Below are 27,134 nucleotides of genomic sequence, written 5' to 3' on the forward strand. Positions count from 1 at the left end.
CCAAAGACCTGACCGTGAAAGGGTAGCTGCATACAGAGCCTTATTTGTGTGTGTAATGTATAGTGTTTCTATCCTGCCATATCTAGCAGTACAATACAACTGTCATCTGGCATTTTATCCCCTGCTCTCTAATGATAATGAGATGACTCTGCTGAACATGTCCTAGTCTACATAGAAAAGCTGAAAAAGGGTGCTACAGGAAATGCCAGCCTACTCTGTGTGCTTAAGTAGCTAATGTGAATAGTTAAGGATATTTTGAGGTAGTTTAATTTTTTTTTATTTTTTTTAAAAAGAACCTGATAATACTATATGTCATTTTCTGAAGATATATCCCCTTTAAAAGTACTTTTTATACACAGGGTATAAAACCACTTTTTAGTTTGTCTTTACTACAGTTATATATTTGATTCAAAATCGTATGTTTACTATTATATTCATAAGTGAAATCCACCTAAAAAGTAAAGTGAAACTGCTATTCTAGTAAAGGTCCTGGTGAAACAGTTTCTCCACAAAATGCAGCATTATGAGGACTTATTGTAACGTGTCTTCCTATCACTAAAACGGATTAAATAATCAAGATCCAATGGAAGAGAAAACAGCTGCACTGCCCATATGTGAGTTGTTACTAGCAATGCCTGAATTGACTTAAACTCGATCTGACACACAGAAAGCTTTGCTTATTTCACGACAAATCGAGTTTGCCATGACAGAAGTTAAAAAATGTTCCTCAAGGCATCTAAGTCTTTATTGGAGACCTTCATTCACTGACAATTTTGTATTAAAGGCTTTTACAGTGGTAGGTGTTTAAGCAATAATACAATAGGCAGTGACGAACAATTCAAGTAACAATTGATGTGAATATTAATTCCAGTGTAACGCAAAATATAGTGTTTAAATAGATCAGAAAATATTCAGCTTTTTTCTAGAAACGACGCAATTTCTGTCTATAGGCTGAGTTTTATTCTGCAGCTCAGTCCCAATGGCCCCAAATTCTGTGCAAAGTTTTGCATTTCGTTACAAAATTGTATACTAAGTAAAAAATTAGGTCTCATAGGTATGCATGAATGCGAAGTCTCTATAGTTCTATACAACAAAGTCATAGCACACTTTATGTGTCGTCATAAGGTGCTTCAATAGGATCCTTATATTACGACATTGATTCTGAGGGGGCAATAACTCTGAAATACGACATCTAATAAAGCATACTACAATTTTGTTTTCTTAAGGATTCTGGATGAATCTGAAAAAAAACTCTGTATGCCTTTGTATAGAGGAGGCATGTGGAAGTATAATATGGCCCCAAGACTGCTAAGGATTCTTTATTATGGCTCTGTGCAACTCGGAATCTAAGTAGAGTCATAATACAACCATATGCACAAGGCCTTGTGTCATGAATGGTACTGTATTTCATACCAAACAAAAATACATTAAGGCTTTATTCAGACGAACGGGAAAAACGTCCGTGCAACGACCTATATGTGTCTATGGGGCCGTGCAGACATGTCCGTGATTTTTCATCAGCGTGAGTCCGCTGAAAAAAAGTCACGACATGTCCGTTCTTTCTGCGTTTTGTACGCATCACGCACCCATTGAAGTCAATGGGTGCGTGAAAACCACGCGTGCCGCACGGAAGCACTTCCGTGCGAACTGCGTGACTCGCGCAAGAGCTGTCAAAAGGATGAATGTAAACAGAAAAGCACCATGTGCTTTTCTGTTTACAAACATCCAAACGGAGTGTCTTTGAGATGAGCGAACCCGGACAACCGAACTGAACTTCACCGGGTTCGGCCGAACTCGTTTTGGCCGAACCCGGCAAAAAAATTTCCGGTACGCGACGTCAGGAGATAGTCACTGTCCAGGGTGCTGAAAGAGTTAAACTGTTTCAGCACCCTGGACAGTGACTTCCGATCCCAATATACATGAACGTGTAAAAAAAAAGAAGTTCTGACTTACCGATAACTCCCGGCTTCTTCCTCCAGTCTGACCTCCCGGGATGACAATTCAGTCCAAGTGACAGCTCCAGCCAATCACAGGCCAAGCACAGGCTGCAGCGGTCACATGGACTGCGGCGTCATCCAGGGAGGTGGGGCCAGATGTCAAGAGAGGCGCGTCACCAAGGACGCGTCACCAAGGCAACGGCCGGGAGGGAAGTTCTCGGTAAGTACGAACGTGTTTTTTTTTTTTTAAACAGGTTTCTCGATATTGTGATCGTCATTCACTGTCGAGGGTGCTGAAAGAGTTAACTGCCGATCAGTTAACTCTTTCAGCACCCTGGACAGTGACTGACGTCGACTAGACTCATCTCTATGATGGCGGCTGCGCGAAAATCACGCAGCCGCGCATCATACACGGATGACACACGGAGCTGTCAAGTGGTTTTTGCGCGCGCAAAACGCCGCGTTTTTGCGTCCGCAAAAACGCCACGTTCGTGTGAATCCAGCCTAACACATACAAAAGTAGACATTAGTGTGAATGCTCCCTTAAACCTCATGCACACTGCAGAGGCATTTGGAGGAGGTTATGCAGAGGCATATGGAGACCCTGAGGCTTTGTACTATGGAACACTCTTTGTGCCAATGTATGAATCTCAGTACGGCTCTAAGTAGAGGTACTTCTAGGTGAGAATAGCATGGATTTACATTTGAGAGAAAAATCTTCTGTATGCGTCTGTATGAAATTGGAGGCATAGGGAGGTCCTCTAGAGCTACAGATGCTCCATGTAACCGCTCCCCACTTTAGCCAAGAGATGAGGATCCTGAACTAAATTTCTTAATAGAATATATGACAATTAGTTTTCTTAACTGGATAACCCCTTTAAAAGTAAAATTACAGTAATGAATGTAACATAGTGTTGTCAAATGCTCTCTATATTCTACATGACCAATCTTTGTATGCTTCCATATGCGTGTAGCTTGTATGACATATTCATTATTCCAGTGCTTATGAAAGTTGATGGTATATAAATGAATTATTTCTGTGTGTTTCAGTAAGTTTGAATTGACTGAGTGGAATATTTGCCATACATTTGTTTAAAACAAATTATGACATTTCATAGATTTTTTTTTTGCATTCATACATTTTTAAATGTCATTTATTTTATTTTTTTAATAATTTTAATAATCAGTCCCTTGCTGAGTCAAAGTCGTGCTGTGCTGTATACGACGCCTGTCGAAGGATCCTGCTGGCCGATTCAAGACCATGACAAAATCACAAGAGATGCGGACGGATAAACTAGACCTCCGGTCTCGACAGGACCAACTCCTCCAGGCGTTGAACATTCTCGTACGTCGGCAGGAGGCACAAGCTGCCATTCCTCCTACTACACCTCCTGGCAGTGTTGTTCCTCACACTACACCTCCTGGCAATGTTGACCCTCGTTTTTCTTTGCCACTTCCTGACCGCTATGATGGAGACGCAGGTACCTGTTATGGATTTTTGAAGCAGTGCTAGATCCACTTCAGCCTGTATACTAGGACATTTTCGTCTGATGGCGCAACGGTTGCTTTCATCATCTCTCTCCTCACTGGCAAGGCTCTTGCATGGGCGAACCCTATCTGGGAGAGACAAGGACCAGAGACCCGTGACTTCCAGGGATTCCTCCAGACTTTTCGGATGGTGCCTGGACGGGTCTCATCTGCAGCGGCTTCCTTGATTAACCTACGCCAAGGAGACACCTCCGTGAGTGAGTACGCCATCCACTTCCGCACCCTGGCGGGAGAACTGTTATGGAACAATGAGGCCCTGGTGGCTGCATTCTGGCATGGACTGTCTCCGAAAATTAAGGATGAACTTGCCGCTCGATATCTGCCGTCTACCCTGGATGACCTCATCCTTCGGTCTGTCCGGATTGACATGCGGATCCGAGAACGCCTCCAAGAGGTTCGTCGGGAGGAAGGCCTTCCTAGTCTGGTCCCTACTTTGCAGCAACCCCTGCTGTCCTCAGATGTCGATCCTCCCAAGGAATCTGTGATGATAGAACAGTGTAAGCTATCCACCCAGGAGAGATAACGCAGACGCAAGTGTCAAAGCCGATGCCTGGTGCAGATTTGTTCAGTTCAGCCTCCTCTGCCTCGGTCATTGGCAGGATTGCCGGATTATTATGCTGCATTTTCGGACGTCTTTAGCAAGAGGGAGGCGATGCATCCCTTCCCCGTGGTAGGGTATATCCTCTCTCCTTGCCAGAGACTCTGTCGATGTCCGCCTATGTGAAAGAGAACTTGGAGAGGGGCATCATACGGAAGTCTTCCTCTCCGACAGGAGCCGGGTCTTATTCGTCAAAAAGAAGGATGGCTCTCTTCATCCTTGTATTGACTACCGAGGTCTCAACCAGATCACGGCGAAAAATAAATATCCGTTGCCACTGATCTCAGAGCTGTTTGATCGTATACGTGGTGTCAAGATTTTTTCCAAACTAGACCTGCGTGGGGCTTATAACCTAGTCCGGATTCGCCAGGGTGACGAATAGAAGACTGCATTTAACACCCATGATGGACACTATGAATATCTAGTAATGCCCTTCGGCTTGTGTAATGCTCCCACGGTCTTCCAGGAGTTCGGTAATGACATTTTCCGTAACCTCCTCTATGTTCGTGTTGTGGTCTATCTTGATGATATCTTGATTTTTCCTCCAGATTCTATGAAGCATCAGAGACATGTCCGTTATGTTTTGCTACGGTTAAGGGAGAATCGTCTGTACGCCAAGTTGGAGAAGTGCGTGTTTGAAAAAGATGCTCTACCCTTCCTGGGCTACATCGTCTCGAGTCGAGGTCTCGAGATACATCCTGAAAAGGTAAAGTCTGTCCTGGAATGGCCACGTCCTCAAGGCTTGAGTGCCCATACAGCGCTTTCTGGGGATTCGCCAATTTTTACAGACAGTTTATTCCAAACTTCTCCTCACTGACTTCTCCTATTTCTAACCTCACTAAGAAGGGCATGAATGCCAAGGTGTGGACTCCTGAGTCCGCATTCAATAGCCTGAAGAATGCCTTCATGTCATCCTCTATCCTACACTATCCAGATGTTTCTCTACAGTTCGCATTGGAGGTGGACGCATCCTCTGTCAGTGCTGGTGCACTCCTGTTCCAGAGAGGCTCCAAGGGCAAGTCAATGGTATGTGGATATTTTTCTAAGCTCTTCTCTTCCACAGAACGCAACTACGCTATTGGGGATCGGGAGTTACTGGCCATCAAATTGGCTCTGGAACGGTGGAGACATCTACTAGAGGGTGCAGCTCATCCCATCCTGATTTTTACGGACCATAAGAACCACACCTATCTTCAGACGGCCCAACGGCTGAATCCTCGTCAGGCCAGGAGGTCACTGTTCTTTACCAGGTTCCAGTTTGAGCTCCATTATCAACCGGTTGACAAGAATGTGAGGGCCGATGCCTTGTCCAGGTCTTTAGAGACAGAAGACACCATGGAAATTCCACAGAACATTATTTATCTGTCTTGCATTGTCTCTGTAAATCCCCTGCAAGTTGGGGACATTCCTCCAGGGAGGACTTTTGTGTGCCTGGCTGACCGTGGAAGAATCCTTCACTGGGGACACTCCTCTAGACTGGCAGGTCACGCGGGGACCCGTAAGACCCGGGATCTGATTGCTCATCATTTCTGGTGGCCCACGCTGCCCCAGGACATTATGGACTTTGTTCTTCTTGTTCAATATGTGCAGCCAACAAGGTCGGTCACTCCAGACCTGATGGACTGCTCCAGCCATTGCCTGTGCCCAATGCTCCCTGGCAGCATATAGCTATGGACTTTATTACTGACCTGCCTCTCTCTGCTGGATGCAGTACTGTCTGGGTGGTGGTGAATCGATTTTCAAAGATGGCCCACTTCGTTCTTCTGACCGGTCTTCCTTCTGCTCCTCAGTTGGCCAAGCTGTTCATCCAACACATCTTCCTCCTGCACGGCTTGCCGCAGTATATTGTGTCTGATCGGGGGGTTCAGTTCACCTCGAAGTTCTGGAGAGCGCTCTGCGGTCTCCTACATATAAAGTTGGACTTTTCCTCGGCCTACCATCCTCAGTGCAATGGTTAGGTCGAGAGTATCAATCAGATCTTGGAGAACTACCTACACCACTTCATCCCCAAGCAGCATGATGACTGGGTGCAGTTGCTTCTGTGGGCTGAGTTCTCTTACAATAATCACACCAGCGAGTCCACACAGAAGACACTGTTCTTTATTGTCTATGGCCAACACCCACAAATTCCTCTCCCGGTCCCTGTTACGTCCGAGGTACCAGCGGCTGACACGGCTTTTGGGGACTTTCTGCAGATCTGGCAGCAGACTCGATCCTTCATCCTGCTGCCGGTTGACCGCATGAAATGGAAGGCGGACGCAAGGAGAAGAGAACCTCCTCAGTTTCTTCCTGGCACGAGGGTCTGGCTGTCCTCCAGAAATATTCGACTGAGGGTGCCGTCTTACAAATTTGCTCCCAGGTTCCTCAGCCCCTTCGAGATCCTGCAGCAGATCAACCCTGTCGCCTACAAGCTTCGGGTGCCTCCTACCCTCAAGATCCCCAACTCCTTCCATGTTTCTCTCCTGAAATCAGTGGTTCTGAACCGCTTTACCAAGACTCCTAGCCCTGCAGTTGCCTCCACAGGTCCTTCAGACACCTTCGAGGTTAAGGAGATCTTGGACACCAAGAGAATGAGAGGAAAGACTTTTTATTTGGTGGATTGGAGGGGGTTTGGTCCTGAAGAGAGGTCCTGGGAGCCAGAGGAGAACATCAATGCCCCTACTCTTCTGAAGAAGTTTCTCCCTCGCTCTGGCCCCAAGAAGAAGGGGCATAAGAGGGGGGATACTGTCATGTATGTGGCTGCGGGTCGTCAGGCTCACTCTCCCCCTGACGGGAGTCAGGGGGAGCCATGTGTCGCTCGCTTCCACTCACCTCGGCCGGATCCTGTAGGGTGCACGCGCACGAGCGTGCCCGCTCTTAAAGGGGCAGCGCGCACACCAGACTTTAATGAACTATCAGCCCATCAGTGCCCTGGACTATAAGAAGGGTTCAGCTCCTTGCTTCGATGCCTGAGCGTTATTGTCGTACCCTAAGTTTGTCTATGCGATGGTCTCTTAGTGTTTTCCAGTGTTCCTGTTCCTGATCCTGATCCTGTTACCTGTATCCCGTGCTATCCTGGTCGAGTTCCGTTCTGAGCCAAAGTCGTGCTGTGCTGTATACCACGCCTCTCCTGCTGCTGCACGCCTGATGTCTACTCGCTGCCTAAGTCCCAGCCGTGCCTGCCTTGCTACTGTCCGAGCTGCCACAGGTACCCTATATGAACTATAGACTTTAATCTGCGCCCTGTTGGCCCACTGCCATACCGCCAAGGTGGTACAGCCCAGTGGGTCCACGAACCCTAAGTGACATGCAGTAAAGCAAGTGAATGTAGACACGCTTAGACCCACAGATTGCCGCAACTTGCGCGGTCACAACACTGCCACATTCACTTACATTACCGCAATCTACTCAGCGCGAAACAGCAATCTTTGGACGTGTGGCTAGTATCAGCGATAAAAATCATTGTGTTGCCGTAGCCTTATATTTAACACTTCCAGCTTTACATTTTTAAGACTTGCTTAAACGTTGGTGTGAGTTGAAAACTTACGCCTCATCCCTACAGCTCCGTACTACATTGACTTATGCACTCTACCGATGCATGGTAAATATTATAGTTATATTGTCAGTATATAAAAGTGAGACAGATCTTATGATAGTTTTAGTATCTGAAAATACATCTGATGTAGGAGCATACCTATTTCTAGCCGAGACCTTTCTCAGTCTTTGGGTCCATTATGGCCCAATGAAAATCAAAATAGTGGGGAGACATAATGGTATGGGAGTGGATATTATGGCATTACATCTATAGGAGTGGAGATTATTGCATTACATCTATAATATTATTTAGGTATAGTAGACCTAGTCAGATATTTCAAATACCATTTGAAAGGTCAACTTTAATACTGTGGAAAAATCCCACAGTAGGTTAAACTTTCATTACATCACACAGTATGTACATTATAGGAGGGTCACTTTGACTAGTGTCAAAGGGCAGTCTAAAACAAAAGTTTGTTCGAGTAAAATGCGCCAAATGTATTAAAGGTGGCACAAAGCTAAATAAATCTGCCGCATTTCGGTTTATTTTAGAGTCAGGAAAGCTATGAGCATGAGTGATTTGTATTATACTTTGAACGAACCATTTTCTGTCATAAGAATTAATAAATTGGTCATGGCCACGCCCTCTCCTTATTAACTCCACCCATTTTTTTATGCAAGTTTTTAAAAGGGGTGAGAAATGAGAACAGTTGAAAATGTTCAAATTTGCAACTTTTCTACACCAGAAAACTGGCGTAATTTGATTGATAAATTCCTCCCATTTATGTTTTAAGACTAGAATGTAAATTTAGGTGATGTACATCTTTAATGCAGTCAATAACTTACAAAAAACCTATTTATTTGAAATTACATTTTAATATTTTTTTTCAGTATTCAGTTTTTTAGGATAGTAATGTATAGTAGTAAGTACACACAGTAAGTGATGCACAATGTAAGGAACATAAATAACAGCAATGTAATAAAGAGCTGGGTGTGAATAAATAAATAACACGAGGGAGAGTCTACCAGTGCATCGGGGTCTAATGTAACCTAGCATATGCCACTAGGAAGGTGTCCAATGGCTCACTGAATCAACATATCTTTGAGGAGGGTACATTGTAGCTTAAGGTGATATATCCCAGGTGCATATATTGTTGCAAGACAAGTTTGCTTTCCTGTCTTAATTTTATACAATGTCAAAGCTGATTGTAGGACTTGGGTCACAATGTTAATGGCCACAACAAGAAAATTAAAGATAAGGGGCTCCTGGGAAATTGTATAAAGCAGTAGTGTGGTTAAACCAACACTTCTATGGATAAATGGGAGGAGAACATCCTCATACCTGATCAGTGGTGGAAATAAAGAACATAGCGTACCCATGATAAATTACAGCTTTGACCAGTGGCATACCTATCATAGAGGCAGACCAGGCAGTTGCTATAGGGCACATGAGGAGAGGGGGTTTGGTATTGAACTGCATTCCCTGCTTTCACTTACATACAGTAGTTGTAAAGTTTTCCTGCAATGACCACAAGGGGAGCTCCGTGCATACAGATTTTTTACAGCCCCCATTGAGTTAATAATAAAAAAAAATTGACAATGCTATCAGTGGGTGTTTGTACCCATTCTGTATTTTTTTTATGATGTCCTATAATTTCTGACTTGGACCCCACACCACGTAGGTGGCAATTCCAGATTTCTACTGTATCTGAGGTTTACTAATCAGGTGCACAAATTGCATAACATTTTTAGGGCTGAGAGAGGGGAACTACTAATCGATGTAAAAGCAGAATAATACTGTTTTTGAAAAAAAAAATCCATACATTGGGCTCCCCTCCCTCAAGTGCAACCACCTAGCCTAAGCTACCCCTCATCCTGCCCCTAAATATTAGCATGCGCCCCTGTTTTGCAATACTAAGAAAAGTTTCTAAGCCACTTAGTAAACAAGAGTTAGGTCTTATTTTTAAATAGTCTTCAAAATAATGTGCATCGAGCCAGAACAAGTTTTGTTCTTCTCAATATCCAATGAGTATTCAAGAATTCACATGCAGTGTAACCCACAGGATAACAAGTATTGGCTGAGAATGATTTCCCTGCAGAGGAATGAACAGTGATAGGGTTAAAAGATGAAACACAGAACACAACAGGAGCACAGATGTTTAGACAACGCTGTTCTCTGTGATTTCAAAGGCAGCTGAAGACTGGAAATGTATTAGGTTAAAGGTCTGAGAATAATCAATGTTTATGTCCATCGAACTGAACATTGTGAAGAATGTGTTATCTTGGAGAAATGTCAAGATACGTCTAATATCTGGGAAGCCACTGGCAAGTTATACTACAAAGACTCCTGGAAGGATACAGCAAGTGTGCTATTATTTATGTTTGTTTGTATTGTTACACAAGGAAAGTATTTACATCACCAATGGTTTATATTTTTTGTTTTCTCTTTTAGTCTTGTAATAGTATTAATTTAATTCTTGTATTACTTTATTATCTTTCCTGTTTCATTACATATCTATATCAATGTATCTGTCTTGTATAAATAATTCATTCTAAATATACAATAGTTATAGTATAGTTATTCCTAAATTATCGTCACTTCTGAGTTTACAAGGTAAACCATATGGTTCCCATTGGACACATCCTATGAAGGTCTGCCTGTGCCATTTAACGTCACTGACCGGTCCCCTACGCAGGTGTGATCATCTTGCACAGAAATTATTAAGTGAACACCCAATGGACTATGTGGTTGTGCAAACGGAAGCAGTAGTAGTAGTAGTAGTAGTAGACAACTTCAGTCATCTCTGTACCTCCTGAAATATAAAACATTATGGCGGTACTATTTATTTAAACCTGATTCCACCAAAAAAGTATCTATTTACCGATCTAACGAAACCTCCGGCTCGTTGTATCTTTTTTCTCGTCATTTGCATTCCACCCGCTAGTACAAGAACGTGTCTTCCTATCTTAGACCAGAAGGGGAGCCATCTTGTGTAAGTACTTCTGGCTTTATGGGTAGAGCTTCCCTGCCTTGTTCACTTTTAGACCCTTAGGCTTTATTCAGACGAGCGTGTCTGATTTGCACGCGTATTACGCTCGTCTGAATGAGCCCTTATTTGGATCATTGTCTGTGACCACCATTGTTAGGTCTGTTAGGAGATGATCCACAATAGTTATTGAGACTGGATGTGATATAATTTGATTAAGAGATGCAGACAGGAGGACATCATTTGGAGCTGGACCAGGGGGTTACATGATACATATACTGTTGAACTTGTTATATAAGTCACTTGTTTTGTCACTGATATCAGAATCTATGGAGGATAACAATTTGTTCCTTGTGTAGCTGGGGTGGGGCCGGGGGTGCTACCGGGGCATATGGCCTGGCTGTCAGAAGGATGTCAACAAATCAACAAATCCCATTACCTTAACCAGGATATTTAGATACAGGCAGTGAACTGAGCCTGTGCCTTGGTGAAAAAAAAATCCTAGGTATGGCTCTTGGTTTTTTTAAGATACAGATGGGATGATGAAGTGGCTTTAATAGGGCCCAAGACAATTCCTAATTTAGGTTAGTATCAACTTGTCCTATGAGCTACATTAGCCCTATCAGTCAGCCTGCACTGGTATATCAAACCTATCATATGCCAAATCACAGTTCACAACTTTTCCGAATATATTTAAAGAAATGTAACAATATAACAAATTAATTTCCAGTTTTCCTATTCAATTTAAAAAGGAAACTAAAGATTTCAAGTGAAGCATTAATACATTTCAATTTTATTACTTTATTACTATATAAACTATCAGCCACCAAAGATTCTTGGTTTTTTCCTTCATATTATTGTTATTAAAGATTATAGGAGGAAAGAATCAGTGATTTAGTTTCAGCATGAGGCAGTATGTATCACTTTATAATCCTTTATCTCTCACTTCTGTTTTTCAGCATTTGGTCACAATGAGTGCCCTGATCCTGGAGTTCCATTAAATGCCCGTCGCTTTGGAGACAACTTTCAGTTAGGAAGCTCGGTCTCTGTGGTCTGTGAAGATGGATTTATTAAAACGCAAGGCACTGAAACCATCACTTGTATGCTGATAGATGGGAAAATTATGTGGAGTGGCCCAATCCCTAGATGTGAAGGTCTGTCAACTAAGTCTTTAATTGCAAAATGACAAATGTTAAATGAAAGCTGCAATGATGATGCATATTTGCTGTAAGCTACAAGACCCTGGCAGATCGAATTCAGACTCTTGACTATGATCAACATCAAAACTGATCATCACTTGGAGGCTGTCATGCCCATATTAATGCATTGAGTCATGTAATGCGTCCAACCTGATGTGGTTACAAACGTAATTGTAGTTGGATAAAGCATATAACTTTCCATTGTTCTTGATAATATTTAGGATAGATTAGATAGATAGATATGAGATAGATAGATAGATAGATAGATAGATAGATAGATAGATAGATAGATAGATAGATAGATAGATAGATAGATAGATAGATAAGCAGGACAGACTAAACTGTTATTGCACCACAATTAATTTTATATTTAAAAAACAAAGATAATATATATGGAAGTCACAAAATATAATAAAAATCAATGATAGAGAATGTGGGACTTTGAGCTTGTATTTCATGTATGAAAGTAGGAGCCTATAACCCTTATGATTGAGTAGATTCTCTCTCCAGAAAATGTGTTATGTGCCCTATAAAAGTGGCACAATGACAGAACATTTTTGCACATCATTAAATCATAGCAGTTTGAAGAAAACTTGTGATATATGTAGAAGACTTGCACTGCAAAACTTGTGTTCATTCCAGCCATCTACCATGTAGCTATTTAGTGTACGTTTTAGAAAATAACTGCAGACTTTGATCACTGAAATGGAAAACTAAAAGCCATTTCTAGTACAGTTAAATTTCTAGCTAAATGTATATTACTATTTTTTTTGGTCACCTCAGCAAAATAAAAACAAGTAATCAGATGAATTTAAGAAACAGGTTACAGGCTGGAAGAAGGAGTTGTATATTTTTATGAGTCACATTTAATATATAAAGACTATCTTTACATTTACTGTTACATTTAAATTGAATATTTCAAGTTTGTAGTTGTAGTAATGTAATTGTAGTTTTATTAAATAAATGTGTATTTTTTTAATTTGAAAAGCGTCTCTAGGGACGCCCATTTTAGAAATATGCACTTGCCTTTCACATTGTCTCTTTAGACAAAACAGCAGGGTTGTGGGCTTAATGACAACTGCAAAATATGAAAGTTAATGGTCAGAAAAGTGTCCATAGACAAGTACAGTCTACTGGAAGAGATAGAGTACAGTCCCTCCCCTGGGGACCAAGGAGTGGCAGGGCAGCTTTATAAAGCATTTTATCTGCATATATACATATATATAGTGTTGCTATCCTACCTCATATAAGCCTTTAGCAGTACAATAGAGCTATCATTACATTTCTTCTCCTCTAATTATAATGAGATCACTCAGCTTGCACTTAGACTGTCTACACAGCAAAGCTGACAAGTGAGCTTCAGAAAAAAAAAAAAAAATGTTGGCCTATTATGTGTGCTCAAGTGGCCAGGGAAACGGTAGAATATTTCAGGATTCTTTATATATGGATAATCGGAAGAAAAAAATAAATATTGTTATTTAAAATCAAATGGTTTATATAAAAAAAGAGATATTTTAATTCTTCCTAGAATTCAGAAAGGCAAATAGGTAAATATCAAAACCAAGAACAGCCTATAAACTAAATACAGTGGTTACGTATGTGTTGTGGGTAGAGTTACATTTCAGGTTTCATTCACACTGCTTCCGTATTATGGCTATGTACAATCTCTGAGTAGTATGAAGCTATAAAATGGCACTCATAGAAGTCATGTCATGCTCCATCGATTTGTTATATTACAAAAGTTCTCCAACTGTGTCATATGGAATAACCATACTGTGGTACAAATAGTATGAAGCTATAGGAAGTCCGTATGACACCACACAGGCTCCGCGCACTTAACTCTGCTGTGTGCATATGGCTTAAGCAACTTAGTAGGTATCCCTGGAAGTGAAGAAGCAAAATGCATGAATACATTTACTGGAGATGCCAGTACAGATGAGATATGTCCTACGTTTTGTCTTGTTGTTGTTTATTTTTTTAGAGAGGGGTTGGTTTAGGAAAAATTGGTGAACCCTTTTATTCTGTTCAAATATTCACTTTTATGTGTATGTCATGCAACTCCTAAAAAATCTAAAAATGAAAATAGCTATAATTATTTTAAGGCAAAAAGTGCTCGGCACTCCATGACATGGCACTAGTATCTGCATGCAGTTTAATTTTAGCTATAATTTCTGGAAATAAAAAATAGCACAAGGTCTTGTTCCTGCCAGGCACCTTCCACTGGACTCTAAAATTAATATTTCATAATGCAGTGCATTAGGCCCAGAGGGTCTATTTTAAAGTAAAATATTGCGTTTCTCAGTTGGAAGTTGAAGCCTTAAAAGCAAGAAACTCATCTCATAATGGCTAATGTAATCTATTTCACACAACTTGTAGGATAAGACTAAAAGCAACCATTTTATCATATTCCAAAGCAAGAATAAAACATTTTAACTTCTTAAATAATAATAAATATGCTTTTTTCTTATAAAGAGTATATATAAAGATGTCATTCCTTACCGTCTCTTAACTCAACATATCCTGAGATGTGTTGCACGAGATGACCAGCTTTAAAAAATCAAAAACTATTTTGAGATACTCTATCACCAGATGTCTATGCTGTATGTGTCTTTGTGTTGCCACCCAGTGGTTGTGATACGAATTGCAACCTGTAAAGGGTTTTACTAGCATGTCGCGATATTATATTGAATTTGTTTCATGAGAAATTGTAACCAAATTCAAACAAATGTAAGGGCGGACATGTCTGTGCACAGGGTGAGCAAAAATCACTGTGTATATATTATATCGTATTAACAATACAAAAACAATAGCTAAAGCCAAACCTGTTACAGGAGATGCCAATTCCACTGTACAATTTAATACTATTTTGCCCTTATGAACTCACAGATTCACTGCATATGGTTCCAACAACACAGTCATCAAGAAGGTTACTTTGTAAACTGCTTTTAGAAAAAACACTATTAAAAAAATGGTGAATGTTTTTAATTCTGGGACAAAACTGTGTGTGGTTAAAAATTATATTTTCAGATTAGGCACTACATGTCAGCAGAGGGGACCAAGTTAAAAAAAAAAGAAGAAGAAACTACATTTTCTACTGTTGTGCTAACACACACACATATTCAACAATATACACAATCACATTTATTTTTATGTACCAACAATTAATTTTCTCCAGCGATAAAACAATATAAGCTATTAAAGCAGACCAACATTTCTATGTAGGAAGTAACAGGCTTACTATGGGCATCAAGGAGAGCCTGTGAGTGTACTGTAGGCTGGCATTGTAGAGAAGATGATCTTTCATCCCCTTCCCCCTGTATGTGTTGCTCCCCTGTATATTTACAGGGTGGGCCATTTATATGGATACACCTAAATAAAATGGGAATGGTTGGTGATATTAACTTCCTGTTTGTGGCACATTAGTATATGGGAGGGGGGAAACTTTTCAAGCTGGGTGTTGACCATGGTGGCCATTTTGAAGTCGGCCATTTTGTATCCAACTTTAGTTTTTTCAATGGGAAGAGGGTCATGTGACACATCAAACTTATCGAGAATTTCACAAGAAAAACAATGCTGTGCTTGGTTTTAACGTTACTTTATTCTTTCATGAGTTATTTACAAGTTTCTGACCACTTATAAAATGTGTTCAAAGTGCTGCCCATTGTTTTGGATTGTCAATGCAACCCTCTTCTCCCACTCTTCACACACTGATAGCAACACCACAGAAGAAATGCCTCCCGATCTGACCCCCTTAGACTTTTATCTTTGGGGTCTTCTGAAGGCAATTGTCTATGCTGTGAAGATACGAGATGTGCAGCAACTGAAACTACGGATACTGGAAGCCTGTGCTAGCATTTCTTCTGCGGTGTTGCTATCAGTGTGTGAAGAGTGGGAGAAGAGGGTTGCATTGACAATCCAACACAATGGGCAGCACTTTGAACACATTTTATAAGTGGTCAGAAACTTGTAAATAACTAATGAAAGAATAAAGTAACGTTAAAACCAAGCACACCATTGTTTTTCTTGTGAAATTCTTGATAAGCTTGATGTGTCACATGACCCTCTTCCCATTGAAAAAACTAAAGTTGGATACAAAATGGCAGACTTCAAAATGGCCGCCATGGTCAACACCCAGCTTGAAAAGTTTCCCCCCTCCCATATACTAATGTGCCACAAACAGGAAGTAAATATCACCAACCATTCCCATTTTATTTAGGTGTATCCATATAAATGGCCCACCCTGTATAAAGCTAAAAGATGGATTTATCAAGCCACCACTAGGGGGAGCTCACTGAAGAATTAATACAGCTCTCTTTTAACTCAAATATAAATGAGTAAGTTTCAAACTCCCACTAGTGGCGGTGAGAATTCTAATAATTTAAAGGGTAACTAAACGTTTGACAAACTTCTGACATGTCATAGTGACATGCCAGAAGTTTTGATTGGTGGCCCCCACCAGTTCGTGTCTGTTTGGCTTTTTACAGAAATCATTGTATCGGAGTACGGGCTCAATAGAAAGTCTATGAGCCCGTACTCCGATACATCAGCCTTTTTCCGTAAAAAAACGAACAGAAACTTAGCTGCTGAGCGCTCACATCCGCGCTTCTGCCGCTTAGTTTTAGCAAGTGGTGGGGTCCCAATGCTTGGACCCCTACCAATCAAGACTTCTGACATGTCACTATGACATGTCAGAAGTTTGTCAAATGTTTAGTAACCCTTTAACTCCATGGTTATTTAGCACTCTGAATTAGAAGAATATAATATGAAATTCATCAGCACAGAATTTTGGACTTAACAATAAAATTATATTAAAAGGTGGTTGTGTGTATATTTTCAGATACTACTCTACAATATTTTCTTTAAGCTTAATGAGGTTCTCCGGCCACAGGCTAGGTCAAAAGTATATGATCAGTGGGGAACTACACCAAACCCTTCACCGATCAGCTTCTCCGGCTGACTCCGGGCACCGGATGTCCATGCCGGAAGCAGATGACTCCGATCCCAGTATAGCAGCCGTGCTGCAGTACTGCAGCTCTGCTCCTATTCACTCGAATATTAGCAGAGCTGCAGTACTGCATCACGGCTGCAGTGTATGGAGCCATGTGCTTCTGGTACTGAACACTGTGTAACATCCAGTGCCTGGAGGCAGCCGGAACAGCTGATCGGTGAGGTGTCCAGGTGTCGGACCCCCACTGATCATATCACTATGAGAAACTGCCTGGATAACCCCTTTAACCCTTTTTGTACTGATTTAGAGATAGCATTGCATTTAATAGAAAATAAGATATGAAATTAATTTCCTTTTTCTCATTTTCAGCTCCATGTGGTGGACATTTTTCAGCTCCCAGTGGAATAATACTTTCTCCAGGTTGGCCTGGTTACTATAAAGACTCACTAAATTGTGAATGGGTGATTGAAGCAGAACCTGGACGCTCCATTAAAATTACATTTGAAAGGTCAAGATTTCTTTAAGCTTTACTTTTCTTTCCTCAATCAAATAGAAATGTATAATAAATAATCTGGTTTATATGCATGAAAACTAGATTTTCCAAATTCCTCAAGTGCTCATAAATGGATTAACTCCTGTAGGCCATACTTGACCCTTCTTAACCTTATGCAATCTCATGATTAAGGGTTTCTTCTATTTTCGCCTGAAGCCATGGAAATATCAGATTATCATTGTTATGTTATTCTGACCATATTAAATCCTGCCTGAGTTGATATTAGAAACAAGATGCTTAGTGTAATCATTTAGGCCAGTCAGATGCAACACAAAAATATGTTTAGCTTTCAACTTTGAAAATGATAGAATAAAAGAGCTTACCCAACCATCCAAAATATATAGTGAAGCTATATGGGTCATTGACCTAGTACAATAGCTTGTTTGAAAAAACGCTTATCATTTATCATCTTTCTAGAATAGTTGAACTCAATTGACCCTTTTATGCCTGTAAGATCCAAAGGGAGGGGCTGTAGCTGGTTAGTTTTGGATCAATGACGGGAATAAGCAGAAATAGTAGGAAAGGTCCTTGATCTGTATGTGAAATCCTATTGGATTTCATAGAATACAAAAACCAAATCATTTTTACCATAAAGGAGTTGTCCTATCAGGAAAATGCCTGTAAATAGTATATATATATATATATATATATATATATATATATATATATATATATATATATATTTATATATATATATATATATATATTTATATATATATATATATATATATATATATATGTGTGTAACCATCTTTATCTTGACTTTTAACACATTAAATATACAGCTTCAAGAATCTAACTTGACTTTTCAATGGCTTTTTAATGACTTTTGTTGTGTCATATCACGCTGCAGCATGTTAAGATAAACTTGGCTACATCTGTATATGCCATATTAAGAGGGACCCCTTCTATTAACCAGAGTGGTGAGACACTGCAAAAAGCAGCTCATACTTTGTAGGACTCCATGTAGACATGTATAAATTTAAATGAGCACCATGTAATACCACATTTCTCCAGCAGTGGCCACTGCAGGGAAAATGTAAAGCCACCTGCAGCTTCCTCCAGTGCAAACAGCTTATTATCTGGGCTTTTCAACCTGTTGCGATCAGCTGACCGTCAACGGTTCCTCATTTAGAAAAATGGTTGTACAGATGGGACAGGCCCCATTAATTTTATAAAGAATTTATATAAGGTTTCAACCAACATAAGAAGAAGAAAACAAAAGAAACAAAAAACAGTCATTGGAGAACAAAATTGTGTAACATCAACTGAATCATCCTTTACTTAAAAAAATAGGCAACGTCTCCACTATTAACTTTAGAGTAAGTAAATGGCAATTTCACCTTTGTAATTTCATGTATTTTATTTGATAATTTTTTTTCTCTACAGATTTCAGACTGAACTGAATTATGACGTGCTAGAAGTACATGATGGTCCGAACTTGTTATCACCAATTTTGGGATCTTATAATGGGACACAAGTCCCACAATTTTTGTTCAGCAGCTTGAATTACATTTACCTTCTCTTTACTACAGACAACAGTCGATCTAATAATGGATTTAAGATACATTATGAAAGTAAGTATTATGTATATTGGATATATACAAAATACCATAAACCAACTTAGGGAGGAGGGATTTCTAGTAGCCATAAACACTACTCTTAGCAGTTGATGAGAAAATATTGAGCTAAATGAAAAAATTAATTCTGTTTTCATATTGATTTATTGTTGAATTCAGTAGGAGCAGTCTAAATCCCAGTGACCTCCCTCTAGTAGTGCCTGTAGGCAGACACAATTTTGGAATTTAACTGGATGGTTGTGTGAATGAAAGTTGAGGATTTGGATCTCAGTATAAAAAAATCAGAGCTCTAACCATTGTTAGAATTCTGGACCTAGACCACCACTATTAAACACTGACCCATCTCAATCATTTAAATGATAAGCAAAATAATTCTACACAAATCTAATTTGTTACGAATTTTCCAAAAGTTTTGGATTTAAGCAAATCAAAAGCATTTAGGATTCATCCCTCATGAATCGCTCAAAATGGCAGCAGCCATTTTACAGATCAGAAGAAGACACAAATCCCCATAATGCCTTGCAAGCACCACTCCCTTTAGCACAGCCAATCATGAGGGGTATAGGGTGAGTCACTGATGACTGGATTATAGTCATAGAGTCATAGCTATAAACATCCCAACCAGAAAATGCTGCTGAAGATAGAGTGTGGATTAGTGTCAGTGAGTGTGTTTCATAGTGAGGAGAAGAGAATAGATAGTTAGATTTTCGATAATTTGATAGAGAGATAGATTTTAGAGAGAGATAGGAGTCAGTCAGTGTCAGTGTGTTAGTCACAGGCAGCCATTGCTGTAAGTGAGTGATGCTGCAGCTATACAATCCTTACACTAATTTGTGAGTCCCCAATTTTCATCAAGAAGAAGACCTCAAAGAGTTATACACAACTTTTCAGGGCAATCCAGGCACTTTCCATTCCTGTGGAATTTATTTGAAACAAATCGAATCTGATGGCCGGTTTGAATGAATCAGACCTGAAACTAATCTCTGAAAATTCCTTCATTTCGAATAATAAGTAGTACCAAACCAGCTAGACTTCCAAGGATATTATATATTAATGCATAACCATGGATAATGAAAATCAAAATTAACCCATTTATTGCTAGGTATGAGGAATTTCGTATTAACCGCAAAGACACTCTAGACCCCAGAAATATTACAGGAATACTATCAATAACAGTCTGTAGAAATGTGTGATGTAGTACATGTAGAAAGTAAACAAACTAAGTATAGCGGGTGGTTGGGCACTTTAAATTTCACTTTAAAAAAATCAAATGCAAATACAGTAAAATGAATGTTATTAGATAGATAGATAGATAGATAGATAGATAGATAGATAGATAGATAGATAGATAGATAGATAGATAGATAGATAGATAGATAGATAGATAGATAGATAGATAGATAGATAGATAGATATGAGATAGATTACTAGATAGATAGATAGATAGATAGATAGATAGATAGATAGATAGATAGATAGATAGATAGATAGATAGATAGATAGATAGATAGATAGATAGATAGATAGATAGATTAATTTTATAATGTGAGTGAATTGACTTACAGGTGGGATTGACCGTATATTGCTATTTATTTAGGTGTAACAGTGGATACACATTCATGCTTGGATCCAGGAATACCTGTACATGGTCATCGCTATGGCTATGATTTCTCTTTTGGATCTACTGTTTCCTTTGGATGTCAACCTGGATATACACTAAGCCATGAGGAACCCTTGTTATGTGAGAAGAATCACTGGTGGAGCCATCCTCTTCCAACTTGTGATGGTAAGATCTGGATGATCAACTTAAATGAGTTACCTTCCTGAAACACATAAACTTCATATATTCAACTAAATCAATAATAATTGACAATAAAGCAATAATAATAGTAGTAAAAAATAATAGCACAACTTATAGAAAGTCTGAATGACATAGATGCCATGCCATTGGTATCATAATTTCAAAAAATAAAAGAATTGTAAGAGGTTAGAAAAATATGTCTATTTTCTTCAAGAAAAAGCACCAATCTTTCTTTATAGGTTGTGTCTGGTATTGCCGCTGAACCTCATTCAATGGAAGCTTGAATGTTTCTATACAATGCCTATGGAAAAACAAGTGCAGTGAATGATGGGATTATAGGTGAACTAAACACCAGACAGAATTAAGCCCAGGTCTAAAACCAAGGTTATGTTGTTCTTATGGTAAAGATACTTAAATCAGCTTCTTTAATTTTAACTTTATGTCCTGGTAAGTTCCATAACATTAAACCCTAAGTGACATAGATTCCTTTTGACATATGTTTGAGGATACGGCAAGGAATTATGAATGTCAACACAATTTAAACATAGATACAGTATCTCTTAAAAACGGAAAGTGCTGGAGGACCTTGTATGATGACACTTGATTAAGGTATTATAAAAACAATATGATAATGTACTGTACTTCAACTAAAGTCATCAAAAAGTAAAGTTAGGGCAGCATAGGCTTGGTGAGAGGTAACATTAACCCCTTCCCTCTTTAGCCACTTTTGACCTTCCTGACAGAGCCTCATTTTTCAAATCTGACATGTGTCACTTTATGTGGTAATAACTCCGGAATGCTTTCACCTATCCAAGCGATTCTGAGATTGTTTTCTCGTGACACATTGGACTTTATGTTACTGTCAAAATTTGCTCGATATGTTCAGTATTTAATTGTGAAAAACACCAAAAATTAGTGAAAAATTGCAAAAATTAGCATTTTTCTCAATTTAAATGTATCTGCTTGTAAGACAGGCAGTTATACCACACAAAATTGTTGCTAATTAACATCACCCATATGTCTACTTTAGATTGGCATCGTTTTTTGAACATCCTTTTATTTTTCTATGACCTCACAAGGCTTAGAACTTTAGCAGCAATTTCTCACATTTTCAAGAAAATTTCAAAAGGCTATTTTTACAGGGGCCAATTCAGTTGTGAAGTGGTTTTGAGGGCCTTATATATTAGAAACCCCAAAAAAGTCACCCCATTTTAAAAACTTCACCCCTCAAAGTATTCAAAACAGCATTTAGAAAATGTCTTAACCCTTTACACATTTCACAGGAATTAAAGCAAAGTAGAGGTGAAATTTACAAATTTCATATTTTTCTGCAGAAATACATTTTTAATACAATTTTTTTTATAACACAGAAGGTTTTACCAGAGAAATGCAACTCAATATTTGTTTCCCAGTTTCTGCAGTTTTAGGAAATATCCCACATGTGGCCGTAGCGTACTACTGGACTGAAGCACCGGCCTCAGAAGTAAAGGAGCACCTAGTGGATTTTGGGGCCTTATTTTTGTTAGAATATATTTTAGGTACCATGTCAGGTTTGAAGGGCTCTTGCAGTGCCAAAACAGTCAAAATCCCCCAAAAGTGACCCCATCTGGGAAACTAGACACCTCAAGGAAATTATCTAGGGGTGTAGTGAGCATTTTGACCGCACAGGTTTTTTACAGAAATTATTGGAAGTAGGCCGTGAAAATTAAAATCAACATTTCTTCAAAGAAAATGTAGGTTTAGCGATTTTTTTTCTCATTTCCACAAGGACTAAAGGAGAAAAAGCACCGCAAAATTTGTAAAGCAATTTCTCCCGAGTAAAACAATACCCCACATGTGCTAATAAACGGCTGTTTGGACACACGGCGAGGCTGAGAAGGGAAAGAGCGCCATTTGGCTTTTGGAACGCAAATTTAGCAGGAATGGTTTGCGAAAGCCATGTCACATTTACAAAGCCCCTGAGGGGATAAAACAGTGGAAACCCCCCACAATTGACCCCATTTTGGAAACTACACCCATTGAGGAAATTATCTAGGGGTATAGTGAGCGATTTGACACCACAGTTTTTTTGCAGAAATTATTGGAAGTAGGCCCTGAAAATAATAATCAAAATTTTTTCTAAGAAAATGTAGGTTTAGCGAATTTTTTCTCATTTCCAGAAGGACTGAAGGAGAAAAAGCACCACAAAATTTGTAAAGCAATTTCTCCCGAGTAAAACAATACCCCACATGTGGTAATAAATGGCTGTTTGGACACACGGCAGGGCTTAGAAGGGAAAGAGCACTATTTGACTTTTTGAGATCACATTTAGCAGGAATGATTTGCGGAGGCCAGGTTACATTTGCAAAGCCCCTGAGGGGACAAAACAATGAAAACGCCCAAAAAGGGACTCCATTTAGGAAACTACACCTCTTGAGGAATGCATCTAGGGGTGTAGTGAGCATTTTGACCCCACAGATGTTTCATAGAATTTATTAGAATTAGGCAGTGAAAATAAAAACAGTCCTTTTTCTTCAATAAGACGTAGCTTTAGCGCAAATTTTTTCATTTTCTCAACAAATAATGGAAAAAAAGAACCCAACATTTGTAAAGCTATTTCTCCCGAGTACGGCAATACCCCATATGTGGTCATAAACTGCTGTTTGGGCAAACCGCAGGGCTCAGATGGGAAGGACCGCCATTTGGAGTGCAGATGTTGCTGGATTGGTTTCTGGGCACCTGTGGGCCCAAAACAGTGGAAACCCCCCAGAAGTGACCCCATTTTGGAAACTACACCCTCAATGCATTTACCAAGGGGTGTAGTAAGCATTTTAACCCTGCAGGTGTTTTGTAGAAATTAGTGTGCGCTCAATGTTGCAGAGTGAAAATGGGATTTTTTTCCATAGATATGCCAATATGTGGTGCCCGGCTTGTGCCACCATAGCAAGACAGCTCTCTAATTATTATGCGGTGTTTCCCGGTTTTAGAAACACCCTACATGTGACCCTAATCTTTTGTCTGGACATATGACAGGGCTCAGAAGTGAAGAGTACCATGCGGAGTGGAGGCCTAATTTGGCGATTTACAAAGTATTGGTTCACAACTGCAGAGGCTCAGATGTGAAATAATAAAAAGAAACCCCTGATAAGTGACCCCACTATGGAAACTGCACCCCTCAAGGCATTTATTAAGGGGTGTAGTGAGCATTTTCACCCCACAGGTCTTTTCCATAAATGAATGCGCTGCGGATGGTGCAAATTAAAAATTTATATTTTTCCCTAGATATGCCATTCAGTGGCAAATATGTCATGCCCAGCTTATGACGCTGGAGACACACACCCCAAAAATTGTTAAAAGGGTTCTCCCGGGTATGACGATGCCATATATGTTGAAGGAAACTGCTGTTGGGCACGCTGTAGGGTTCAGGGCCGAGGGAGCACCATTTGGCTTTTGGAGAGCGGATTTTGCTTGGTACTATATTTGTTTGAGTATTGCTGGTGTTTTATAATGTGGGGGTACATGTAAGCGGGGCGGAGTATATAAGGGGCATAGTCAGGTGGTATAAAAAAATAAAAATAATCCATAGATGTGTGTTACGCTGTGAAGCAATCCTTTCTGCACAGGCCGGTGTCGCACTGATAAATGGAGTCCTTTCTTATGCCCCTTTTGGTCCACACTCCGCGCCTTTGTAGTTTGGGGAATTTTGCTGGGAAAGTGTTGTCCTGGTATAATACGGGCACCGTCGCTTCCAGCGGATATGTTTGGGCCCTCCCCTTCCTGGTTCCCTAATTTTAGGTCCTTGATAAATCGCCTCTTGAAACAGAAGAAATGTTCCCCTCTGGCACAACTGCATATTTTTTTATTTCCTGACTTATTGGAGCCATAACTAATTTTATTTTTCATAGACGTAGCGGTATGAGGGCTGGTTTGTTGCGGGATGAGCTGTAGTTATTATTGGTACCATGTTGGGGTACATGCAACTTTTTGATCACCTTTTATCCTATTTTTTGGGATGCTAGGTAAACAAAAAAACGCAATTCTGGCACAGCTTTTTTTGTTTTTTTTTATACAGCGTTCACCACGCATTATAAACTACATGTTAACTTTATTCTGCGGGTCAGTACGATTCTGGCGATACCTAATTTATAGCACTTTTTTATGTTTTACAACTTTTTGCACAATAAAATTACTTTTGTAAAAAGAATGTATTTTTTCTGTCGCCAAGTTGTGAGAACCATAACTTTTTAATTTTTTTGTCGACGGACGTGTATGAGAGCTTGTTTTTTGCGGGACGAGCTATAGTTTTTATAGGTACCATTTTTGGATACGTGCGACTTTTTGATCACTTTTTATTGTAATATTTGTAGGGCATAGTGACCAAAAAACAGAAACTCTGGTAACGTTTTTTACGGGTTTTTTTTACGCTGTTCACCGCGTGCAATAAATAATATAATATTTTGATACCTCCGGTCGTTACGGTCGTGGCGATACCAAATACATATGGTTTATTATTATTTTTCAATAATAAAGGACTTGATAAGAGTAAAAGGGGGATTGTGTGTTATTTGATTACTTGAAACTTTTATTGTTTTCAAACTTTTATTTTTTGCACTTTTTTTTACACTTTTTTATACTTTTTTTACACTTTTTCTCAAGTCCCACTAGGGGACTTGAAGGTCCAACGGTCAGAATTTTTTTTTTCTAATACATTGCACTACCTATGTAGTGCAATGTATTAGATCTGTCAGTCATTCACTGACAGCAAGCCGTTTAGGCTTCGCCTCCCGGCGGGGCCTAAATCGGCTTCCGTAATGGCAGAGCAGGAGACCATTGTGTCTCCTGTTGCCATAACAGCAGTCGCCAGTCCCGATTGCCTGTCAGGGCTGGCGATCTGCTAGTAACCGCTACGATGCAGCAATCGCTTTCGATTGCTGCATCGAAGGGGTTAATGGCAGGGATCGGAGCTAGCTCCGGTTCCTGCCGTTACAGGTGGATGTCAGCTGTACAGTACAGCTGACCTCCACCGCTGATGACGCCGGATCAGCTCCTGACCCGGCGCCATCTTGCCGGCAGCTACGGAAGCCGATCAGGCTCCGCCGCCGGGCGGATCCTGACCGGCTTCGGTGCTAGGCAGACCGGGAGGCCAGTATTAGGCCTCCGGTTGCCATTGCAGCCACCGGAACCCCGGGAATTTCATTGCTGGGGCTCCGATGAGCTGCAAACACCTTAAGTGCAGCGATCGCGTTTGAGCGCTGCACTTAAGGGGTTAATGGCGGGGATCGAAGCTAATTTCAGTCCCCGCCGTTACAGTCGGATGTCAGCTGTAAGATACAGCTGAGATCCGACGATGATGGCACCGACTCAGCTTCTGAGCCGGTGCCAAACGTTTGACGTACATGTACGGCATTTTGCGGGAAGTCAATGCTTTCCATGACGTACATGTACGTCAAATGTCGGGAAGGGGTTAAAGAGGTCGTATGAGATTAGAAAAACAGGGCTGCTTTCTTCCAGAAACAGCGCCACTCTTGTCCGCGTGCTGAGTGTGACATTGTAGCCTAACCCCCATTCAAGTCAATAAGATTTACTTGCAGTACTAGACATAGCCAATGGACAAGAGTGGCTATTTCTGGAAGAAAGCTGAATTGTTTAACAAATTAACAAACTCTTAAAGAGGACCTGTCACTGGGTCATATAATTTGAACTTGTTTACTGACCTGAATAGCGATGTCTCCATGATTCCTATGCTGTTTTTCTATTTTTTTCTAAACCCCCTATGCTAATTTGCTGTAGTTAGTCAAAATGGTGTGAACTACTCTCAAGCTGCCTCGTGCTGATTGGCGATCATCAGATGCAGGGAAGATAGCTCCACCTCAATGGCTAACTACAGCAACTTAGCATATAGTGGGCCATATCTCTGGAATGGGGGGATCCAGGAAAAAAGAAAAATAGCGCTAGAATCAGGGACACAGCACTATTTAGGTCAGTTAACTTGTACAACTTCTATGATCTTGTGACAGGTCCTCTTTAAGTGTAAAAGTTTTCTGTTTTCAATATTAATAATAATAACAATAACAACAGCAGTAATAATAATAATATTTTAAGATCTATATTGGAATAAATATATTTTTATTATGCTTTTTTTATTTTATTATATAAATGTGGACAAACAGGATACTGTATAGAAAAAGCAAAAAACAGCCTGGAACGTAGGGCTTGTGTTGGTCAAGGATCGATTTACGGGGCGTGGCTTGGCTACCGGACTGGATGGCTGTGTGAGAGATTAGCTCCACACTGCACAAGCGACTTCCACCGCATTGTACCTTGGTACCCATCTAAAAACAACACCACCGGGTAGCGATCATCACCTGGGATGCCCAGGAGAAAGAGAACCGTCGCTAAACTGGCGAAAATGACAGACTTCTACCTCCCGCGCCGCCCCATGTCAGGACAAGATGGCGCCGACGACTGCTCTCAGGCTGGTTCCCTGGCGT

At 40.2% G+C, this 27,134-nt stretch overlaps 1 protein-coding gene across 6 annotated transcripts in view; it reads left to right on the top strand.

Moving 5' to 3' along the window:
* CSMD3 (CUB and Sushi multiple domains 3) overlaps positions 1 to 27,134 on the top strand; it is a 1,175,227-nt gene that overhangs the window by 675,856 nt on the left and 472,237 nt on the right. For all 6 annotated transcript variants that reach the window (XM_075825814.1, XM_075825808.1, XM_075825809.1 and 3 more), the window contains 4 exons: positions 11,543 to 11,737; positions 17,100 to 17,238; positions 18,673 to 18,860; positions 20,461 to 20,649. In XM_075825814.1, coding sequence (XP_075681929.1) covers positions 11,543 to 11,737; positions 17,100 to 17,238; positions 18,673 to 18,860; positions 20,461 to 20,649 — 711 coding nt within the window. The remainder of the gene's footprint in view (positions 1 to 11,542; positions 11,738 to 17,099; positions 17,239 to 18,672; positions 18,861 to 20,460; positions 20,650 to 27,134) is intronic.

This window comes from Rhinoderma darwinii, chromosome 5, assembly GCF_050947455.1.
Source record: "Rhinoderma darwinii isolate aRhiDar2 chromosome 5, aRhiDar2.hap1, whole genome shotgun sequence".
In the NCBI taxonomy this organism is placed as follows: domain Eukaryota; kingdom Metazoa; phylum Chordata; class Amphibia; order Anura; family Rhinodermatidae; genus Rhinoderma; species Rhinoderma darwinii.